Below are 24,065 nucleotides of genomic sequence, written 5' to 3'. Positions count from 1 at the left end.
GGGAGTGCGCCGGGAAGGAGACGAGGCTGCGTCAGGCGACGGGGGCGGGGCGGGAAGGGCGAACCTGGAGGGAGCGAGAGTCTGAAAGGCAGGGTTCATCCATGTGGTGGGTTAAGAGGGTCCGTTGTTGGTTCTCCACCTTGCTCGACGAGGGCGGAGCCAGGCTCCGGACCGGGCGGCGCAAAGCCTCGGGCGGCCTGGAGAACCCGGGCTCGCGCGGGAGCGAGCTACAAGGCGAGCTGGACAGATTTGGGGGCGTCTCAGTGCATTTGTCGCGGCAGCACACGCTGCACGGGCTGGATGCCGCCGCCTTCCGGAGGCTCTTGCAGGGCAAGTGCGGGTCTCGGGCCCTGGAAACCAGGGCGGAGCGTGTGGGCTTGGAGGTGAAAGCCGAAAGGACGCCCAGGGTCCTCTCGCTGTGACCTGGAAGTGCCCTCAGCCATGTCCGGGCCCAAACCCTGGATCCTTGCCCTTCAGATTGAGCGGGATTCGCAGCGCCTAGCACGGTGTCGGCCACGCATTTAACTCTTAGTAAACACTGACAGCTTCACGGTGTGCTACCTTGCAGCCTTAGTTTTCCTCGTACTTCGATTCTGCCACACGCTTTGCCTGGCAAAACTAACTGTCTCCTAGCCGGGACGGGTGCCAGTGCTTGTTTGTGCCCACAGAGCTTTGCAGTTTTCAATAGGAACACGTCACTGGCTTTGAACGGTGAACACAGTTGTCTGAAAGGAAGCTTGAGTGAAGGAGCTCTCACTTTAGGATAAGTGATTTGTTAGAGCAGCCTGTTTTTCAAACTGAAGGCCTAGCATGGAAATTTTGCAATGAAAAAGGTCCTTTTACATAACCAGGAAGCCACAAATGATCTTTATTTTGTGAGCAACAAACATGGCAAGTTAGCTACTCTAATGCTGTTTAATCTTCAAACCAGTCTACTTCACATCACCTCTCCTGCTCATAAGTGCTTAGATTTCAACAATATCGCCAGTAGGAGAATCGAATCAGTTCATCCTCTGGTATGTGCATGCATGTGGATGAGCACAGGTATTTGCTGTACATAGATGTAGTTTCCCAGTGACCAATGATAATCTAAGCTCCACTCCAGAAAGTGTATTGGATCTGGAAGCATGTCCAAGGTTCAAGTCCAAGATTGTGCCACGCACTTTGCCAGGCATTCATTAATCACATTACCACTGAAAAGACCTCTTAGGCGAATGAATGCTAGCCAGCTCTAGATACTGGATAAGTGTGATCAAAGACACCCTGAATGAAATGTTTTATTAAAACATTTGAATAAAACATTTCACTGTCATTATCAAGTACTAGACATTGTTTTAAGAATTTCACAGATAGGAATGGATTTCATCTCTATAACTTGGAAAGTACATGCTCATCCCAGTTGAAAGATGATGATGCTAAGGTCCAGAAACAACGGGTACCTGCCTCTGCCTCTGCCTCTGCACTTTGCTTTCCTCATACTGTGTGTGAGCTTCCAATAGTTCTGTTATGATGGAATCAGACCCAACTAGTTGGCAGTCCCTTTAAAGAGGAGCTAATCTGAAAAGAAAGCCGGATTAGATGTTTCTTCAAGGAGATTAAAGGTTGTTTGTAGTGAGTTAGTAATGGCTGTTAAGGCGCATTTGCACATGAAGGTCTATTACTGTTTTTACACAACTCAGATTAGGATTATAGTATACTTAGGCCTATATAGAATACTTCCTTAGCAGAGGGGTTTTGAGATAGGTAAATGTTACAGATAGCTTAAGCTGGCTACAAACTCATGACCACCCACCCACCCTCCCACTCCCCCCACCCCCACCTTGCTTACAGGATTACAGAGGTAATTACCATGTCTGGAATCAAGAGTTTGCCCTGTCAGTGAAAATAGCCCTGCTTCTAGTGGGAGAATTGCAAATTCCCGACATCTTAACTAGGAATAGAAAACTACTTAGTAGACGCCATCTGGTGATATGTTCTATGTTCTAATACGTCACTCAGACATCATATGGTCTTAAGCCTACATAATAGCAGCACATGAGCAGAGGTCAGGAAAGATTGTACAAGCTGTGGACACGGGGGAGGGAGGGAAAGGCACATTACTAGAGGGCAAAAAAAGACAAATTCCTGTAAGTAATGTAAATAAATGTGTAGAGTAGAAGTTGGCTGGTTGACTTGTAGGATACATAGAGGAAGCTGCTACTATTGAGGAATCCACTTTTATGGAAGGCATCTTAATGATAGACTGCTTAATATGTAACGTATTATAAAAGGCACAGTATACGATGTAGGCATGTTAATGCAAAAATCACAGCAAATATTCTTCTCTTCAGGCTAGTAATAGATAGTTCTGACTAATTTTTTTTTTAATTTTTATTCTTTAACCACCTTGCAGTTTGTAAACCAAGAATAACATCAGAACTCTTTCCAAAGAGTTAAAAAAAAAATCTTCCATCATCATTTATGAAGATTAAAATCAAGGGCATTAAGAGAAATAGAGCGGGCTGGGGATTTGCCTCCATGGTAGAGTACCCTATAGCATATGCAGCTCTGGAAAAAAGGAAGCACCCAAACTACCTATGAATCAGTTTCCTTGCCCATTCTACAGTGACCGAGCACCTGTTGTGTGTTGGGCCTGTATGTGGGTGGTTTGGTTATAAACACCAGCGCTGTGATGGGTGGAGAATCACATAAACAACTGGGCTCTAGCAATGCAGAGAGGTGGGGACCATTCATTTCACGTAGAACCTTTACAAGGTGTATCTTCCCCTTCTGCGTTCTAGCTGCCATTCAACGGTGGCGGTCGGAAGGACGGATAGCTGCATGGCTGCACATCCCCATCCTGCAGAGCCACTTCATTGCCCCTGCGGCCTCCCTGGGCTTTTGCTTCCACCACGCAGAACCCCACTCCTCAACGCTGACTCTGTGGCTGGGAGAAGGGCCCAGCAGACTCCCCGGATATGCTACACACCAAGTAGGGGTCGCAGGTCAGTTTCAGACTCAGACACAGTAACTACCTTTTCACAGGTTTGCCATGTCTTCTGGAAGCTGGGCTGCTAGTCTGTCAGTGAATGCTGGTCAGTGAGCGCCGTGTGACTGTTCATGTGCAACTGTGGCATTGTGCTTTTCAAAACAGGAAGGGTGTCTGCCCCGTGCGTTACAGGGTGGCATAGAAAGCAAGTGGAGGCTTCCCAAAGGCTACATTTAATACGCTTCACACAGATATGTGAGCTTCCGTCCTTAGTAGTGGCACTGAATTGGATAAGGAAATAAATTACACTCCTTAAAGCATATGTCACTCCAAATAAACATGAAAATCTCCAGAAAGTAACTTTTTTGGTGGGGAGAGGTTAGGGTGATTTGAGTATATTGCAATCAGACATGTGTGCCACAGCAAACCTGGAGCAAGAATAAGTTGCAAAAGATAAAATTGAGAACATTCAGGTACTTCCAAGAGTTCTCCGAGGGCACAGCCATTAAGGAGCATAGTGGCATTGGTCAAAGGCTGGGCGTGTCCTCATGGAGTACTCTATGTTCTGGCTGCAGCCAGCTGTGCTTCCAGCAGTCTTGTGATCGCTATTGTCAGGCATTCATTTAAGAACTTGCCCTTCATCATCTCCCAGCTTTATTTCCTTCTGTTAGGATTGACACAAGGAACCCCATTTTGATTCTGATGAATTTCATGACTGTTTCAGCCTAAATATGTGCTAAATTATAACATCGTGTAGGAAAAATTTTAGGTTGATCCTGAAGCAAGGCAAACGAACTATATGCTTATTTCACTGTTACTCCCTAAGACTTTACAGGGTTAATGTGGTAGTGGTGTAAGACAGAACAGTGAAACTGGTAAAGCCTTGAACAGTTAGCTTCAGAAACAGGAGATTCTTATTGCTGAGGGCATCAAAATCTCCTAGAGGGCTTTCTAAAATGAATGGCTACTTCTGTTCCCACAGTTCTGATTACAAATTTCTCCACCAGCTGTTGCTACTGCTGTTCCCAGGAAATCCTTAGGTTTCTAAGCGGGGGTTGAGGGGAGGGGAGGCAGAGGGGGTAAAAAAAAACTAAAATAGAAAGGAATCCTTAAATAAATAAAAGAAGAATGCAGATTAATTATTACCTTAGTAACTTGGGTTTTTTGTTTTCATGTAACTTACACATGACTTTACATGTGTAGTCTGCATATCTACAGTGTAATAAAGGAGCTGGATTGGGTGTCCACTAATATCTTTATCTGTAGTCTTCCTGCCCTGCGTCAAATAGGCATTCAGAAACTTTCTGTGGACTCTACCTCAGAAGAGTCTACCCAATAATTTGTTGACGGCCTGATGCATCATTAGAAGGTCATGCAAAACCATTTTATGTCTGTGGTGTGGAAGGTACCAGAGGAGACCTTGGGTGTCATTCCTCAGGCATCATCCACCTTGCTATATAGCAAGCCCTAGGGATCTTCCACCTCCTAACACTGCATCTATCTACAGATGCACCTGTGTGCCTCACTGTACCTGGCTTTTTAGGTGGATGCTAGGGATCTGAACTCCACTCCCCATGCTTGTCTGGGAAGCATCTTACTAACTCAGAAAACCTCCCAAACCTGCTGTCTAAGATAGGGACCTTCCTCATGTCCATTCTACCCGTCTATGTTTCTCTATCCAGATTTTTAAAATATCGCCCAATGCAAACCAGTTGTACATGTACTTACTCTCCCCAACAATATGCAAAATCCATGAAGCCAGCCATTTTGTGTGTTGTTCACCATGTTTCCTTGGGCTAAAGACAGAGCAAGTACAAAGTAGGAACTGAGCATACCATGGATAGATGAACTAATGGGTGTAAGGAGGATGGATTGATGGATGGATGGATAGATGATGGATGGAAGTAGGGGACAGTTGCTATGTCTTGATGGAACAGTGCTGTTTATGAGAGTGCCCATTTGGAATAAAGCCCAGTTCTCCCACTGATGGCTGTGTGGACTCAATCATCTTTTATGATACTCATGAGACAGACACCCGAGCTACAGCATAGGAGATACACAGTGCCTAATATGCTTTCGGAACTTCTGTTTAATTCCAAGCTTGTCTTGGTTTAGCTTTATGCTACGGCCAGCAGGGGTCGCTCCAATTGTGCTTAATATTTTTTCACTCTGAGTTTATACTGTTAGTGAATACAGTAAAGAAAAGAGACATTGGATAATCACAAGCCTTCAAATCTAAAAATAGTTTTTTTGGCATTCTGTCCCTTGGAAAATCCAATTAGATTTACATCTTATGATACTTTCCTCACTAGAGTTAATATACTCACTGGTCTCCTTTCCAGCCTCAAAGAGTACCAAATGCAGTGTTTGATATTAAAAATATGTTTTATTTATGAGTGTGTGTGTGAGGGAGGGGGTGCAAGTACCCATAGAGACTAGGAAAGAGCATCAGGTCCTGGAAGCTGGAGTTACAAGTAGTTGTAAGCCATCTGAATTGAGTGCTGGGAACTGAATTTGGGTCCCCTGCCAGAACAGTAGAGGTTCTTAACCTTTGAGCATCTCTCCAGCCCCTCAGTTGCAAACAAGCTCTCTTTTCACATGGTTCCCCTATGCATGTTTGTTTGTGGTTGGTTTTTCCACTTTCTGTTCTGAATAACTTAGCTTTCATTTGCCTCCACTCCACATACAGCAGGAAGCTGTCTTGTGTTTACCACTGTATTCTGAGCACCTGGTAAAATACCTTATACATAATAGGAGCTCAGCTAATACGTAAAGTACTTCTGTATGTTACATAGAAAGACTCAAAAAGGAATATTAAAAGAACAGATAAATATATAAACAATGCCTTCCCATAAGGATATGTTGAAGTTAGCCCATTTCAAGGATTCTAGTACAAATCATTCAAGTGTTATTTATGGTTTTGAACCAGGATTGACCAAACAAAAATACTAAGATGGGGGCTGGAAAGATGGCTCAGCAGTTGCAAGCACCTGATGCTCCTCCAGAGGACCAGAGTATGCTTCTTGGCACCCACATGACTCACAACCATCTGTAACTCCAGTCCCAGCTGACCTGCCACCCCCTCTGGCCAGAGGCACAGCATACACATAGTACGGACATTCTGTAGGCAAACCACCCATAATAAGTTAAAGAAGAAAAAAATCTAACTAGTAAAAATAGAAAGGAGGAAGGCCAGTGGTTTTGGTCCTGACATCAGCAGAGTCCTCAGTACACTGAGCAGTGTGTATGATGGTTGAGTAAATGAAAGGGCTGGGTTGGAACTTCAAGTATATAAAGATAAAGCCTTCCAAATGTATGTGTGTGCTCTAGGATAGATGCGTACACAGTCAGGAAATGTAACTGGCTTTAGACAGGTCCTGATAGATATTGAGATAGTTGGGGTCTGAACAGCCAGGAAGCAGAGACTCAAAATCTGTGCTGTGCTTCAAGAAGTAAGAATTGGAACAGAAAGTCCAGTGCGTCTTCAGTGCTTTAAGCACTGCAGTGTGAATGCTGGAATCATGATAGAATCCTAATGATGCCAATAATAGGTGAGGCCTGCACAAGTGGCTCTGTCCTGCAGGCAAAGCTTTCATAAGGCATTAGAGCTCTTGACAGTGGCCTAAGAGGCCCAGCCTTGGGAATGTTCTCTATGAGAAGTAGCTCTTCCAAGACACCTGTATGTTGGCACTTTGACCCTGGACTTTTATTTTTTTATTTTTTTATTTATTTTTATTTTTTATTTTTGGTTTTTCGAGACAGGGCTTCTGTATATAGCCCTGGCTGTCCTGGAACTCAGAAATCCACCTGCCTCCGCTTCCCAAGTACTGGGATTAAAGGTGTGAGCCCTGCCCTGCTACTCTGGACTTCTTAGCTTCTCAACCTGTGAGAAAGAGAATGTTCTAAGTTCTCAGTAGACCGTGTCTTTAGAGATCCAGATGGGCTGCACCAGGCACTCTCAGCTGTGTAACCACCAAAGAAAATGTTACCAGAGAATAAATAAAGATCTTCATCTGTGTCACAAGACATACAGCCATGCAGGTGGTAACTGTACAAATTTAACATACGCATTCCAAACTGTTAGAAGAAAGAAAGGGAAGGAGGGAGGTGGGTGGGCAGGAGGAAAGGAGAGAGGGAGGGAAGAAGGGGCAGAGGGAGGGAAGGAGAGAGAGAGAGAGAGAGAGAAAGAGAGAGAGAGAGAGAGAACAAATACTAGTCAATTGAGCAATGACCTCCTTGCTAGAGATGTGTTTTATAGACTTCATGGCTGAGGTATCTAAACCAGGCCTTCAAACAAGGGATTTTAATGGGTAGTCACCAGTTAGTATGGAGGAATTGGAGGTAAATGAAATTAATATTTTGTGATTATTTTCCCCCCTCCCCAAAAGGTGCTGTATTTGATGTTAGCACCAGAAAAGTACTGGTTGTACAAGATCGAAATAAAGTAAGTTGTTTCTGCCTTATAGATTGCTTTCCAAGGTGTTCTCTCTAGAGAAACATAAAATGTAGACATGTCAATACAGCTGAGGGACTATAGAAAGGTACTACAATAGTTATTTCTAAGCAGTTATGGAACACCCAGGTACTTATCTAAATCAAGTTGTGCCACAGACCTGGACCTGTCAGCATGATCCTCAGTGCTGTGCTTACTTCATGGCTGTAGAGTGTTACAGTCGGGAGTGTTTAATTAGGAAGACACATTACTGAGGTAGCATCCAGTCAGTCAGTATTCCCAGTGTTGCCAGGAGCTCTGTTCCCAGTACAGAGAGAACAGAGACTGTAAACACATCACCCCAGCAGTCCTGCAGCACAGCCTTCGGACTGTCCTAGAATGGATACTCACAGTGAACTGCCCTAAGAGCCTCCAGAGATGCCTCAGAGAAAGTGACATTTCCAATTCAGTCTAGAAAGTGAGTAGGAACCTACCAGGTTAAGAAAGGGGAGGGAGGGGAAGAGAGGGGAGGGGAGGGGAGGGGAGGGGAGGGAACTGGAGGCAAAGCAGGGTTAGGTACTGGAGAAATGACTCCACAGTTAAAGCACTTGCTCCTGTAGCAGAGTTTTGCTCATAGCAGCCATGTCAGGCAGCTCACAAGCACCTGTTACTTCAGCTTCTGGGAATCTGAGGCCTTCTTCAGGTCTACAGGTGTCACCATCCATGTGGAATGGGTGCGCGCACGCGCGCGCACACACACACACACACACATACATACATAAAAATTTTAAAGGATAGAGTGATAAACAAAGAAATTAGAATTTACTGTGAAGGCACAGAACTCAGCCAGTGGCTGCCATCACTCTGATCAGGAATGTTGGCGGGGAATCTGACCTGAGAGAGACTGGTAGCAGTACAAAATGCTAAAAGAAGAGTCCTAAGAGACTAAGAGAAGAGTCACCATTAGAAATGTTTTCATGCTCAGGCATGATGTTAAAGTGAAGGAGAATGCTTTTCTACCTGTGTGGTGCTGCCCTGAGCTATAGCCAACACAGCAAGAGTATTTATTTTTACACTTTCTGACCTTTCATTAAATATTGCTGGAAAATTAAATATTTCCTCATCATATATAATTACTACAACATAGTTTCTCAAAAATGTTATCTAAAATTATTCTAAATCATTTGTGAGGCTTAAATTAAGGCCATACCTCTGACTTAAACAAAACTTTCTACCATAAACATAAACTGCTTCCTAAAGTAATATTGTGCCCTAGCCTTTAATAAGCTTTCTGTTTGGATTGGGACATAAATATATACATTTGATACTAGTGACTAGAGAGTAGGGAATGTAATTTCACAGACATAGTAGGACATACTGTGAGGGTACCTGGGAGCCAGATGTAAATTTAGGCTTGACCTGCAAATAGCAGCTATAGGCAGGCTTCACTGTGATGACAGAAAGATGGTGTATGGGAGGTTAATGTTATATTAATACCGAGTTCTCAAGTACCCTGTTACATCATTCATTTTTTTATTACCAATAGAGTTTATAGTTGTAGTGTCTAATATCTTATCAGTCTCCATAGAAACAAAGCTTCCAGAACCATTTTAAAGTATAACCCAAAAGACAATGCATCTCTGCAGATGAAGTATATTTCTACACTAACAAAGTAAGGCATAATATGCTTTATAGGTTAAAGTCAAACCTGAGTTGGACACACAAGGGTGGAAAGCTTGGACTCTGTACCCAGTAGTCACCGGTGTATGGAAAGCAGGAACCCTGCCACTGGCCTCCAAGCCCACATAGCTGGGAGGTGATGCATGCTCTCAGAATCACACTTCCAAGAAGCCAGAGGGTCACAGCACACAGTAGAAGGCCCACAGTGCTTTTATGAATGAGGAATATGAAATCTGCTGGTGTATGAGGTCACATCTCATTCCTGAGGTTTATAGTATGATGAACACATACTATATGCAGAGTTCTACAAGGAGTGAATCATGACAGCCATGAGAAAACTGCCCTATGCCTGCTCATAATTATTTTAATCTAATCTTATTTCTTCCAGAGATCAAGTTTACCTCTTTAGCATCCTCCCACAAAAGAAAAAAAAAAAAAGAAAAAAAGAAAAGGAAAGGAAATAATTGATGAGAAAATACAAAGAAACGATAGCCAAGAAATCAAAATAACTTTATTCACACTACCCATAAAAAGCAATTACATTTTACATAAAATGATAAACACACAGAAATCTTGAGTAATATGTGTGATTAGAAACAAAATACAGTAAATGCATGTAAAAATCTTGAGTAGCATACCTTGGCGGTTACATTTATTCTACTTACTCATAGCAGCATCTGTAAATCCTATCTGTTCATAGTTAACTAGCAGCCGAGTTCTGTGAAGTACACAACTGAATAGATATTTCCCTCCAAAGGTTCATTAAGACAAGTTGTATCACATTAACTAAATACCACTTCTATTTCCTGAAGCGTAAGAGGGAAAGACTTCAATCACCATCTCCCTCAAAAGAGGAAACAGGAAGTGGTAAGAAAGCTGGGGTTAGGGAAGGAAACAGGAAGTAGTAAGAAAGCTGGGGTTAGGGAATAGGACTGATGCAGTACAAATAAGACTTTACTTCCTTAACCAACTGAGTGGATGAGGTAAGAGTGGGGAGAGAGAGAGGAGAGGAAGACAGTAAGTCATGACATGAACTTTTTTTTTTTTTACTTTGCACTGCAGTTGAAAAACATGTGGAAGTTTCCAGGAGGTCTGTCAGAGCCAGGAGAAGATATTGGTATGTATTTATATACTTCTGATAAACTTGAAAATGTTTAGAAAATCCATAGGTTTACTTCCCTGCTATGTAGCTAAGAATAAGAATTTGAAGTTTCTAATTGGTTCACACTAAGTTAGAATTCAGACAGATTTCTTCAGAGCGATACAAAGTTAGCAAGAATGTTCTAACACACTCATTTAACTTGTATAGTCGATACCTATGGGGGAACCCCTTTCCAGTGGTGCTCTGAGGTTATCTGAAAGGGAGAAACTTGAGATGTTCATCTGTAAAGCTAATTATAAAGATCTTTCAAATGTGACCACAATTATTAAATTTTGAATTATTGACCATTTTATCACAGATTGGTGAATAATAATTTTTAGATAAATCTTGAAGTACAATAAAATCAACTGTAAGGAAATAGTGATCTAACTCTCCTTTGAAGATTTTGCCAGCTATTTATTATGAATAACCTAAACATAATAAATTATCTGTGAGAAAGTCTTGAGTGGGAAATAACATGCCTCTCCCTCCCTCCAAATCAGCTTATAGGAAGCTAGGATAAACTACGCACTTAGTCACTGGTCTACAAAGTATAGAATCATGCTTTTCCTTAAACCATTAGCTTAAATTCAACATCATCCTTATCGATACATAATACATTAGATATCAATATTGTTTCTCAAAGGCCTTTCATTAATATGCACATTCTTGTTTCTTCTTAACCAGCTACTGTATTAAAGCAGTCTCCTGTGTTTACATATGTCTGAATATATGTTCATGAGATCTGATTTTTAAATGTTGTTCAGATCAAAATGCCCTGTATGTATTTACAAGTCCAAGCTCCTAGCAGCCCATGAGCAACATTAATGACATTCAGACACATTAAAACAAACCTTGGTGTTAGGTTCTCACTGACCTGTTTCCTTAGTTCTCTAGTGGGTAGTCTGTTGGCAGTGTGTACTCTGAGGACCTGGGTGTGGTGGCACATGCCTGCTCATCACAGCAGTAAGGAGGCTGAGGCAGAAGGAAGGTGTATCAAGACCCTGCACTACTTAGACATGTGCAGACTTAGACCATGCAATGTGCAAACATATCTGTATTTTGTAGGGGCACCAAATACTGAGAGCAAGGGCCATTTTTCTCCATAAAACCACCTTCTTCATTACCTCTATCCTCAATACCACCATTATCTATGTGGTATTGAGAGCATGTGAATGAGGTAACTCCAGTCTAATCTTCTCACCCTCCACATTGGGAAAAGCCATCTACAACCCTGTATGCCTTTTCAAATGAATTAAGGTGAGGAATTTTTTTGCCCTTTGAGCTTTAGTAGATCCTAAGAATTTCAGACAGACTTAGCTATATAAATGTGGGGAAACATATTTTCAAGTTAAATATGTATAAATTCAGGTTTAAGTTTTAATTCCAGAATCATTCCTTTAAGCCTAGATAATTTTAAATGTACTACTAGTTTTCTTAAAGTGCCCGTGGTTATCAAAAAAAAAAAAACAAAAACAAAAAACAAAAAACAAAAAAAACAACAACAAAAAAAAAAAAAAACTCACCCATCTGAACTAAAAACAAAAGCAGAGGTTGACATCACCATTTTCCTAGACTTACCCTTCTCCAGCCTGCTTCTATAGCACAGTTTGACAGTACAGTACAAATAAAAACACTCTAATTGTCTACAGCATATAGAAATTATATCCTTGAAACCTTTGTTTAGGAAAGCATGAAATACCATTTTGGAACATTGCCATCCTGAATAATTCAACATTTATTGGCTGTTAGCTAGGCTGTTGAGAAATTCTGGTAAATAAATACTAGTTAATTTGGAAACTCATTTGTTTGGAATCTTCATTCTCTGATAATGCTAGATAGATGAAATATTGATATGCAAAGTGGTTGGGGAGGTTTCAAGACAGGGTTTCTCCCTGTAGCCCTGAATATGCAAATTGTTTTTAAGAAATTAAGTTGGGAAAATGCAAAACAAATTGAAGTCCTCAAGGCTTGAATCTAAATGTGTTTATATGGTTTAAAGGAACAAAAGGCCTTCCTAAAATACATCATTGCATAGGTGAAAACCATGTCCTCTTTCAGCCAGCCAGGACTAGCGGGAGCTCAAAGAAACCCACATGCTGGAGGTTTCCCATCACTGTCTTCCATCTCAAGCCGTCCTCTCATTACATACTACAGAACAGAGAAACCTCAACATCTTTGCTGTTCACCAATCCAGTCTGACATTCAAACATATCTCTTCACTAGCAAAATGAGCTTCTAGATTCTTCATATGAAGTAATTATTATTTTAGCTGAGTTTAAAGTCTACTAAGATAATCCTAAAAGAATAACGGTTTATCTTGATAAACCTACATGCATGTTGAAACCAAGGGAGAGACCTCTACTTTGAGGTGGAAAGGGATAATGTCCCACATCTCAGATGCAGAATTATTGGCTTGCATTTTCCAGTTTCAGCTAGTAGGGGATGTACTGATTCATGTTACACTATTCAGACTTCCCAGACAGTGTTTGCCCTGTCACCACCATAGTGCCATAGTGACTGCTAAGCACAACACCCATTCTCTCATCTACCCTGTCCTGTTCTGTAATTTATGTCAGATTAGTGGTGCTAAGAACTGAGCGATCCCCAAAGTTATTTTCTAGAACCTTTAAAGAATATAAATATATGTTTAAATGAGTTAGAAGCCACTATATAAACATTTAAAACTAGTGCTACAATTTTTAGTAATAAATTTAATAATGTATTATATGCTAGATAAAAACTATTTTCTTACTAGAGAAACTTTGTAAGCCTAGAATGTTCTTTGATGCCTCCATTCTCTCCCTCATTGTATGCTTGGTACTGGGAACTGTACTAAGCACCTCACACATGTGGGACAGGTATTCTACCTGCTGAGCTATATGCCTAGTCTTGGTGTTTTCAGTTTGGGAATGTAATTTCTGGCCATTACAGATCTCCATCACAGAGAAAGTCAACATACAGTTAAAGAGTGTCTGGTAGATGCCTTATGTTTTAGACTAAATTACTCTTCCTGTGATCCTTTCTAGAACTGTTTCTTAGGAACAAGAGCATGTCTTGGGAATTGGTATATGTATCGTGGGCAGGAAAGACAGTCTGGGTTGAGTGCACAGGAGCTATGTGCTTCTCATAGCTCTTCAGTGCATAGGTGTTACCAGTAGGATTACTGGCAAGACAGATGTATATGCTGTCTAACGAACATCCCAAGAGGCATTATAAGGTATTTAAGCAACTACAGCAATTCTGAAGACAAACAGAAAAGCATCCAAGGCAGGCAGCTGTAGCATCGGAACTGGGGAAGTCTATGTGTGCAGCCTTTGTAGGTGTCTAGAAAAACTGGCCATAGATGTATGTTAATGAACATAAAAATCCCATCATGGAAACTTGTATTTAATTAAAATATTCATAACATATGAAAATCCTTGGTGTATATTGTTATGTGTTACCAGCCTTATGAAGACAGCTATTGCATTTTGGTGTTGATGAATGAATCCCAAGTTCTATACAATCTGATTTCAAAGAAATGGAGTTTCTATATCAGGCTGGGGTCCACTGGTGGCCAGGACAGGGGCAAAGGATCTTGCCCTGGTGGGAGGGGCAGCGGGCTTGAGATCCCAAAGAAGTCAGAGTCATTTCACAGCTCACTTAAGTATGTTCAGTACTACAAACTTCTGTAACAAGGGATGGGTCCTTTCAATTCAGACATCCAGAACCTCGGGCAATTTGATAGACACTCGGGACGGGACAACAGCGAAGGACCCATCGGCATATGAACTGCAGCTTTATTTGCAAATGTATTCTTGCCTTTGGGAATAGGACAGGGAGAGGTTGAGAATATGTGACTTCCAGTATATACGTGTATAAGCTTCCAAAGAGACTCTCAGTGTCTTAAATACAAAGTGCATTTCACAATGTCCAGAAAGCAGTTTGAAGACAAAATTTTGCTTTTAGACTTCCAGATTTTAACTGAAGATCTTATAAGGATGAAATATTTATGTTTGTCTCTCTTTTTCACATAGCAGACACAGCAGTCCGAGAGGTTTTTGAAGAGACTGGTGTCAAGTCAGAATTCAGGTCCCTGTTGAGCATCCGGCAGCAACACAGGAGCCCTGGTGCATTCGGGATGTCGGACATGTACTTGGTCTGCCGCCTGCAGCCATGTTCCTTCACCATCAACTTCTGCCAACAGGAATGCTTGAAGTGTGAATGGATTGATCTAGAAAACCTAGCCCAGACTAAACATACAACCCTCATCACCAGCAGGGTGGCTAGGCTGCTGCTGTACGGACTCAGGGAAGGGTTTGACAAAATTGACCTCAGCATGGAAGAACTCCCTGCAGTGTACACAGGCCTGTTCTACAAACTCTATCACAGGGAGCTGCCGGAGAGTTACAAAACCGCAATGGGAACAGACTGAATGCCAGATTTCAACATGGCACCAGTTTTCTCACATACATGATGTCCATGATAGAAATTCAAAAATGTACATATTTTTAAATCCTATTTTCAATTAAAGGAAATACATGAACAAGATCATAGCTCTAAATTCTCACTGGGATACAACCAAAGCTATATAAATGGGGAAGTCTAAATATTTTCCAAAAATTGTGTTTTTCTTTACTGAGGTAATGGTTAAGTGTCTTACTATTACATAAAAGGCATCCAAACTCAGCTGTGTACATTCTCTCCTTTTCAGTGACAGTGTCATAGTGACAATGTCTAAAGTGAGTCAGCTCTTAGCAGACATTGGAAGAAATAGTATGGCCTTCTGTCCAGGTCCCGTTTTGGATCCGAGTTTATACTGCCCAGTTCTTTTCAGTGCCACATACCAACTCGAGTATTTCCGTGACCGGTAAGTATTGTAGTTATTAGATTCCAGTCGTTCAAAGAAGAAACACTCTTCTGTAACACACTTCTGAAAAAGAAAGGAAAATGAGTTTTTACGCTTTTCATGTCAAACACTGAGAGGACAGCAAGATAACCAAGGAACAAGACTCCAGATCAAAAATGTGACAGTTCTGCCAATGGATGATGCCAGGAACCTGTGTGAATAGGACCGTGACTCCTGGGCAGGAGTCCCAGTCAGCAAGGTATTAGGTGGCAACACCACCTGGAAGGCAAAGGGCCACACTATCAGGGGCTCTAAGCATTACAGCCTAACTGTTGAGGGGCACCCAGGAGGGCCACACTATCGGGCTCTAAGCATTACAGCCTAACTGTTGAGGGCACCCACGGGGGGCCATATGTTGTAACATGGAGGGATGGAATAAGTTCTCTGAAGTTGTAAATGTTGGCTACTGGCAAAAGTTGCTTTTAGTTTGTTGTTTAGAAAACATCTAAGGTTTCCTGACATCAAAAATACTCTGAAACAGTGAATGCTGTGAGATTGATAATCTCCAAATGCCAATCAGTAACAAAGAACAAGCAGTCTAGAACATTCTGGTTTCTAAATATACAATCTGGAACAGACTTGTTCCTAAAGAATAAGCAACCCATAATATACTGGTTTCTGAGGAATCAGCAATAGGCGTGCCTGTATATATGTATGTGCCCACAGAGGTCAGAAGAGGGTATCAGATCCTCTAGAACTGAAGCTACCAATGGCTGTGGACCACCGTGTGGATGTCGGGAATCAAACCTGGGGCTTTTGAAAGAACAAGTGTTCTTAATCACTGGGCCTTTCCCTTCACTAACTATAGAATGGAATTCCAAGTACTAGTGAACTTGGAATGCCACAGGGCACTACATACAATAATCCCAAGAAGTCATTTGTCTTAGTTACTTTTTTACTGCTATGAAGAGACACCATGAGCAAGGCTCTGGTGTGGAGATGAGAGTCAAGCAAGAAAAGGGCTAAAATATTCCAGGGTACCAACAGATCATGGGTGAGATGGTGACCTCAAGACATACTAACCCATGTTTGATATAACACAGATTCAGATGGTTAGATCCAGAGGCATATACATATGTGTATAAGAAGGTTAGCAATGTACAACCTCTGACAGAGCTTAGAAGCAACAACAGCTCCAAAGCAACAAGCATACTAAATCATGTGATCCCATCTTCCAATAAAAAGAGCAAGACTCCTTGGAGAAATGGATCACTCTAAGCTACAGCAGGGGACTTACATGTAAGGATCGCTGCCCAAGAAGTATTCTAACTAAACCCAGTGAGAAGTATCAAAAGCACAGAGCCAAATGCGAGCGTTCCCAAATGTTCCAGGAGCAAAATCCTTGTGAGTCTAAATAAAGATGAAGATGCTTGAACTGAAGAGTTAATGGAGAACTGTGTCTAAATAAAGATGAAGACGCTTGAACTGAAGAGTTAACGGAGAGCAGACCCTCCCTCCCTCAAGCACACACAGCAAAACCACCAAACTCCACCCTGTAAAAGTGATCTCCCTTACATCCTTCCTATAACACACCATTCCCTAGGTGTGAACAGCTGCATGGTGACGGCCTACCTCAACACACCATCCTCAGAGTGTGAACAGCTACATGGTGACATCCTATCTGGAACACATCATCCCCTTGGTGTGAACTGCTGCATAGTGACTCCCTTATGGTAGTCAATCCCTTAACTGTGAGCTCCTGCTTAGTGACTCCCTTCCCAAGGAAAGGAAAGACTAACTCAAGAGTGGAGACACCCAGTTCCCAGCCAAGTGATGAAGTCTGTGCTGCTGTGTTTATCCTCTCAAGCTTTCAGAACTCTGTCTAGCCACAAGAAAAACACCAGGCAATCCCAAACTAGAGCATCCTAAAGATGCCTAGCTATCAAAGTAATGAAAAATAAGAAGAGTCTAAGAAATGGTCACTGTCTAGAGGAAACTACAGAGACAGGATGACCAAAGCTGGCCCTGAATAGGATCTTCAGGGGGAAATTAAAGTGTTGTAAGTCCCTATGGACTTTAGCTACTGGTATTGCAGGGTGACAGGCAGCCAGCCACCTAATGAAGAAACATAGCAGACTATCTTCCTGGCTTCCCTGCAAATGTGAAACTGTTGTAAGGTAAGTTGTATTCTTAAAAAAGATTTACCCTGATGTGATCATTATGTAGTAGATACTGACACCAAACATGCCCATTCTAAACACATTAAACTGTACAATAAAAATAAAACACAAGTCATGTAAAAAGTCAACCCTAGATCTGCAAGTGTTACCAGAAAAGAACCCTTCCATCTGGAGGGATGGCACAATAGATAAAGTGATTGCTATGCAAGTATGAGGACAAAACTGAAGTGTCTAGAACCCACATAAATGTCAGGTGGAAGTGGTAGTCACCTGTAGTAAGCCCAGTGTATGGAAAGCAGACAGGATCCCCAGTGCAAGTTTGGCTAGCAAAATCACTCCAGATTCTACAAGAAACCTTGTTTCGGTTGCTGTGGTAAAACACTATGACCAAAAGCCACTTTGGGAGGAAAGTATTTATTTTGGCTTACAGTTTCACATCACAGTCTATCACTGAGGGAAGTCAGGAGAAGAACATAGAGGCAGAGAACATGGAGATGTGCTTTTTACTGACTTGCTCCACATGGCTTGCTCAACTCTGCTTCCTTAGAGCACCAAGGACCACCAGCCCTAGTGTACAACTACCCACAGTAAGCAGAGCCCTCCCACATCAATCAGAAATAAAAGAAAATACACCATAAGCTTGCCCACACACTAATCTGGTGGCGGGATCTTCTCAGTCAAGGTTCCCTCTTCCTAAATGACTCAGTTTGTGTCAAGTTGACCTAAAATTGTTGCTGAGACAGCCTGCTTTGATACAGAAGGTGAGCAAGGATCAAGGAAGATACCTGATGTCAACCATGGGCCTCCTCATGCAGGTACACATGCTTGCACACACCACCCCCTCAAACACACTACCACCTCCACCATACATACACATGCAGAAAATAATAAGTTCTTCTTCAGGGGCTAAGTAATCTCTATTTATAAAATAAAAGCAAATCCTTGATTTTAAGCAATTTTTGAGTTGATTTTTATCTCCACTATCCAGAAATACAGCTTGTTTATATATGTATATCCCTTTAGTTTGCATCCTTAAAATGCATCATTTCTTAAGAGCAGCAGCTCTTTAACAGCAGCTGTTGTTCCCTGCACAAGACTGACACATGATCAAACCAGTCAGCGTTCTAGGCAGGAGGTAGCAGGGGCTTACCAGTCTCCACCCCTAACTGATGGTTGATGCCTTCTAGAGGAGACAATCAATTTTTGTAAAGGATGTGGCCCCTGATAGGTCAACCAAGATCCACACTATGACCCCACATCCAGGAGTACATGGGCAGAAGTACTTGAACTCAATGGGTTTTTAAAGATAGAATACAAAGTGGTGGTGTTGGGGTGAGGGTTGGAAAGGTGGAGATGGCTCTTAGAGGAGTCAGGGAAAGAATGGGGGTGAAAATGATCAAAATATATTGTAAGAAATTGAGTAATTAATAAAGCTAGTATATTAAGAGAGTTAGCTGCTATGTAGTGGCATCCTTCCTATAAATCTCATGTGGAAATTTTGATTTATTATATCTATTGTGGTAGCCCTGTTTGCCACATAGTAAGAGATCAATAAATATCTACTAAATTAATAAGCCAAAAAAACAAAAACAAAAACCCAGCACTGTAGGCAGCTTAAACTAAAGCTACACTCATGTTGCAGAATCTGAGTGAGAGAGCCTCTGGGCCAGGAAAGCCTAGGTTTGAACTGAGGCACAGAACATAGCGTCACTGTACTGTACCTAATAGACTCTCTGAGGAAACTGAGAGGAGGGCTCTTCCCAAGAGTCCAGCGGCCCTGACCTGACACTGGGATGGCTTCCAGCCAGCTGGGACCCTGGGCTCCAGCTTTGCCTCAATCCCTAACTCATGTGCAGGATGTCTGACCAAGTTCTGTACCTTCTCTGGGCCTCACTGTATCAGATGGTCTCCACACAGTAAGAAACATCTGTGACACAGCAGGAGGCTTCCCAGCACCCTCCCACTTGCACACTGGCTCTGGTCCTATGCTCAGTTTTAGGTTTGAACCTTATGGCCATTCCCCCATGCTCTGTTTTCTGAGCTGTTTACTCGTTTACAGTACTTTGATTCTTGCAGTTTTGGCTTAGGAAGAAGTTTGCTCAATAGAAATCTCAAAATGCATTTGCTCATACAATTTCTGAGAATTAAAAACAGATGTGATGTCCAAGTATCCATGTTGAGCATTTTAGAACTAAATAAAAACCACAAATGGGAAAAATGTAAGAGCCAACGTGGTCTCAATCTTATAAAAAGGCTGCAGAGAATTGTCGGGAATGGTGTCCAAGAGCAGTAATTCTCTCTTGGCCTTACTCTGCATTCAATCCAGGCTAGCATTTTATCTCTTTACAAAGATGCAGCTTTTTCTTTAGCTCTCTGTTTCTGAAAAATTTGATCAGTGTAGACTGCCAAACTGAGCCCTAAACACCGAGCCCTAAAACACTACCTCCCTACTTTTCTAGAATTCATGTCGCTGTTAAGACCCCTCAAAACAGAAATTGTTCTGTGTGTGAAATACGCTTTGGATGAGTTAAATCACAGCCCCTCAGCACTCACTCCATGGGCCAACAAAAGCGCTGTTTGACTCTTGCTTCAGTCCTGTCCAGGGCAGCACAATCTGTAGCCTCAGATAGGAAACCACAGGCGACCCCTCACAAAGGGGGCTCATCAATACTTTTCCCCATATGTTCTACCTTCAGAGTTGTTTGGTATTGAAACCAAGACCTACAGTTAAACTCACTAGATATGACTTTGTTTAAATCTACAATTTTGTGTGAATTCAGTAGAACCATCGATCTTAATATTTGTTCTGGGTTTCTGTAACTTAGGGCAACAAAAACATCTCCTCATAAGAAACTGAGTAAGAAGCCTGTCAGACACCAGAGAGCTCCAACTCCAGCCTCCAAGTACAGGCCTTTCCAGAAGTACAGCTGTTTGAAAAGTAGAAAGTCTTTTTAGAACATGTTTTCAAGGACTGGGGAGATGCTGACAGAGTGTTTGCCACTCAGGCATGAGAACCTGAATCTGAGTTCCAAACTCAAATTTAAAAAGCCTAGCGTTTCTGGGTGCAGGAGCATCTACCTTTAATCACAGCACTTAGGAGACAGAGGCAGGTAGATTCCTGGGAGATGGAGGCTATCCTGGTTTATATAGTAGTGCCAGGCTAGCCAGGGTTTATATAATAAGACCCTATCTTAAAAACAAAACAAAACCAGAAACATACATTGTCATGTGCTTGCAACCCCAGCATTGGAGAGGTGGGGACAGGAGGTCCCTGGGGCTTGTTGGCCAGCCAGCCAGCCTAGTCTACTTGGCAAGCTCCAGCAAGATATCCTGTACCAAACCAAACCAACCACACAAACAAACAAATAAAAAAGAAATCAAGGCACAAGCTGGGCAGTGTTGGCACACGCCTTTAGTCCCAGCACTTGGGGAGGTAGAGGCAGGCAGATTTCTGAGTTCAAGGCCTGCCTGGTCTACAGAGTGAGTCCAGTACAGCCAGGGCTACACAGAGAAACCCTGTCTCAAAAAACCAGAAAAAAAAAAAAAATCAAGGCACACCAACCATAGAGCATATACAGGCTGGTCCAAGACCCCAGGCACACGTAGCAGAGGACTGCCTTGTCTGGCCTCAGTGGGAGAGGGTACACCTAATCCTCTAAAGACCTGATGCCCCAGGGAAGGGAGATTCCTTAGGGTTGGGGGCAGCACTCTCTCAGAGATGAAGGGGGATGGGGTAAAGAACTCTGAGAGGGGGGACCAAGAGGGGAGTCAACATTTGAGGTGTAAATAAATAAAATAATTTAAAAAAATCAAGGCACTCAATTGCCTATGACATCAGTTCCAGGAGATCTTCCACCCTCTGCTGACCTCCACAGGAACTCCACACATGTGGTACTCATACAAACAAGCAGTCACACAGTGTAAATAAATCAAAAGAAATTTGAAAAGGAAAGCACGGTGTCCAGCACCCGAGGAACAATCCCAAGGCTGAGCTCTGGCCTCAACAGTATGTGTATCCACACATCTGAGGACATGCACACACATGGTTTGAAATCATAAGCAATCCTTAACCAGAATGCTTTTAGACCACTGTTGTTAACACCAGTGCGAGTCCTTTCTCATAACTTCAAAGGGCAGTAAAGCCAGCATGACTCTCTGAGGTACTGTTGTCCCCAAGAGGGTGAGTATATTGGAGAACCACTACAGGAATCATAGAGCTTATGTTAGATCCCAAAGAAACTCAAGACCAATAGCTAACTGAGTGAGGTGCCTATTAACATATCAAAGTGAACCCAGACCACCAGGCTCCCTGAGCACCACCAGTACCTCAGCACTCCACACACGCGCGCACACACACACACACACACACTCACACTCACACGCACACTCACACTCACACTGTCCCCAACTCTAAGCCAGTCTAGCCCAGAGCTTCACTGCCCATTCTCCAGCTTCTCTTTCCTATATAACTCAGCTATTTTGGCATTGTGTTCTTTGTCCACTTGTCTCCTAGCCTCTTGGCTCCCTTCTTGGTTCTCTTGGTCCTCTGTTCCTGGCTCATCTCTGTCCTCTTCCTCTCCTCCTCCTCCCTCTCCTCTCATGACCCAGTCTATTCTGCTGGCCATGCTCAGTCTGGACTCTTCCAGATGCCTCTGGCTGAACTATCTCATCCACAGTAAGAACCTTTTTCTCAACTATCTACCTAGGAGTGATCATGTCCTCATTGTCACTCATAGCAATCCAGTGTTGCCATCACACACGGGGTATAGAAGGTAGATGGACTTATGCCTGTGGCAAGTACAGGCTTTCAAACAGCCTCTCCAGACACGAGGCATATTCACATCCCCAAATGATGGCTCCTGATGAGGACACTGGAGTTACTCCAGAAGTTACTACTGTTGACAGCTGAGCACTGGCAGCTCTGACTCAGAGAGAAAGGCTACTGAGCTAGGCCATCAGCACCCCTCCCGCTGTGCAGTACAGCACTTACTTCTTCATCAGAAGACTGACAGTCCACCCTGCCCCGTGGAGAAGAGGGACTTGCTGAGAGAGCACGGCAGCCAGCCATACTGGATGATGAGGCCAGAGACTGGTTTGTGACTTGGCAGCAGGACTGAGCCCGATGATGGGGGCGGAACACACACCAGCTGTTACCACAGCCAATCTGCCTTTATGCCCTCCTCAGAAGAGCCTGATAAGTTTCAAATTTTCCATGTGTGTGTAGCCGCTGGGTTTTGTCCATGCTGAGGGTCTGTGATAAATCTCTAAACTTCACTAAACTGACTCTTACTCTGTCAACTTGGTGGTATTTGGTTGCATCATGAAGAGAGTTAGCATGCACTAAAGAGAGCAAAATCCAGTAAGACTTGGTAGAGCCAGATGGCTTTCATCTTGCAGCAGCGGCCTCCTTCCTGAGGAAGGAAAGGGAAGCCCAACCTAGTTCTTAGTCCATTATGAAGTTTCATACCTATTTGCCAAGAGAAAAGGTCAGAGTTCATGAAGACCTGAGCAGCCCCGTTTCCACCTCTGGCATCTTCAGTTTGCTTTCTCTTGTTTGTAACCCAGTCACCACAGAGATGGCAGTGGACAGGTGGGTACTTCTGTCTCTGGAGTTCTTGAAAACTGTGGTGATTTTCAACTATCGCAAATAAACCTACCATCCAGCCTATGTTCTGGAGACATGGTTCCTTTCGTGACTATCATATGGACTCATTGTGATCTACTCTCACCCTAATAAGGCATTCGTTGAAGACCAAGATTGAAGCGGAAAGGAAAGAATAGAATCTCAAGGTTACAGGGCTAGCAGAGTTCACAGCCAATTATGACCAAAACAAGGTCAGTGCTTCAACCCAGCCCTGCAAATACTGCTTGTGTTCTGTTGGGGTCCAGACCGTCTGCAGTTCCTTTCTTAGGCACAAACCCTAACCTAGATGTGATTCTGTGACTGTGGAAAACTGCAGATAAAGCCTAGGAGGAATGTCCTAAATAAGTTCACTAAATAAGGTTACAAGTCGGGGAACATACAGAAGGAAGATTTTATATAAAGGGGCAAAAGACACTGTTCAAGCTCTCCTTGCAGTGGTCCCTCTAGCAGCTGGTACACAATATATAAACAGCAGTGGGAAAAATAAAAAGTGTTCACTCTTAAAGTGAACGCAGTCTTGTGTCTCTGTCTACTGTTACCCTCCTTCTCACGTCCCTGTGATGCCCACATTTGTAGTGGCCACAGCAATGTTTCCTCTTCAACTCTAATCAGTCTCCCTGACACTCTAGGATCTCCAAAGCCACTCTATACTGCCATCAACCAAAGAGTACACATGGTGGGACTCATGGCTCCAGCTGCATATGTACCAGAGGATGGCCAAGTTGGTCATCAATGGGAGGAGAGGCCCTTGGTCCTGTGAAGGTTCAATGCCCCAGTTTAGGGGAATGCCAAGGCCAGGAAGTGGGAGAGGGTGGGTTGGTGAGCATGGGGAGAAGGAGAGGGAATAGGAGTTTTTTTCAGAGGGGAAACCAGGAAAGGGAAGAACATTTGAAATGTAAATAAAATATCTAATGAAAAATAAATATATATCACGATGTCTTAAAACTAGATTTTAAATTAAAAAAAAAAAGGACTGCCGGGCGGTGGTGGTGCACGCCTTTAATCCCAGCGCTTGGGAGGCAGAGGCGGGTGGATTTCTGAGTTTGAGGCCAGCCTGGTCTACAGAGTTAGTTCCAGGACAGCCAGGGCTATACAGAGAATCCCTGTCTCGAAAAAACAAAAAACAAAAAACAAACAAAAAAAGACTTGGAAAAGCTTGTTTGCCTCCCCAGCCGCCTCTCTTCCCTTT

The 24,065-nt window shown here is 42.8% G+C and overlaps 2 protein-coding genes across 10 annotated transcripts in view; one reads left to right on the top strand and one right to left on the bottom strand.

Annotated features, from left to right (window-relative positions):
- The window catches only part of Nudt6 (nudix hydrolase 6), a 15,718-nt gene extending 826 nt beyond the window's left edge, over positions 1–14,892 (top strand). For 2 of the 8 annotated variants that reach the window (XM_031376659.1, XM_031376657.1), the window contains exons 2-5: positions 2,781–2,971; positions 7,357–7,412; positions 10,143–10,197; positions 14,241–14,754. In XM_031376659.1, the coding sequence (XP_031232519.1) occupies positions 2,821–2,971; positions 7,357–7,412; positions 10,143–10,197; positions 14,241–14,638 (660 nt within the window). In that variant the 5' untranslated portion in view covers positions 2,781–2,820 and the 3' untranslated portion in view covers positions 14,639–14,754. Of the gene's footprint in view, positions 1–57; positions 331–2,780; positions 2,985–7,356; positions 7,413–10,002; positions 10,064–10,142; positions 10,198–14,240 lie in introns of those variants that run through there. The other 6 variants (XM_031376655.1, XM_031376654.1, XM_031376658.1 and 3 more) reach the window with 6 other exon arrangements.
- Fgf2 (fibroblast growth factor 2) overlaps positions 9,572–24,065 on the bottom strand; it is a 59,989-nt gene continuing 45,495 nt past the window's right edge. The window contains exons 3-4 of one of the 2 annotated variants that reach the window (XM_031376663.1): positions 15,051–15,136; positions 9,572–14,400 (exon numbers count right to left, since the gene is read on the bottom strand). In XM_031376663.1, the coding sequence (XP_031232523.1) occupies position 14,400; positions 15,051–15,136 (87 nt within the window). In that variant the 3' untranslated portion in view covers positions 9,572–14,399. Of the gene's footprint in view, positions 14,401–14,885; positions 15,137–24,065 lie in introns of those variants that run through there. The other variant, XM_031376664.1, reaches the window with a different exon arrangement.

This window comes from Mastomys coucha, unplaced genomic scaffold (genome assembly GCF_008632895.1).
Source record: "Mastomys coucha isolate ucsf_1 unplaced genomic scaffold, UCSF_Mcou_1 pScaffold17, whole genome shotgun sequence".
NCBI classification, from domain to species: Eukaryota; Metazoa; Chordata; class Mammalia; order Rodentia; family Muridae; genus Mastomys; species Mastomys coucha.
The sequence above is the reverse complement of the archived record's forward strand: the minus strand, read 5'-3'. Positions and strand labels throughout refer to the sequence as shown.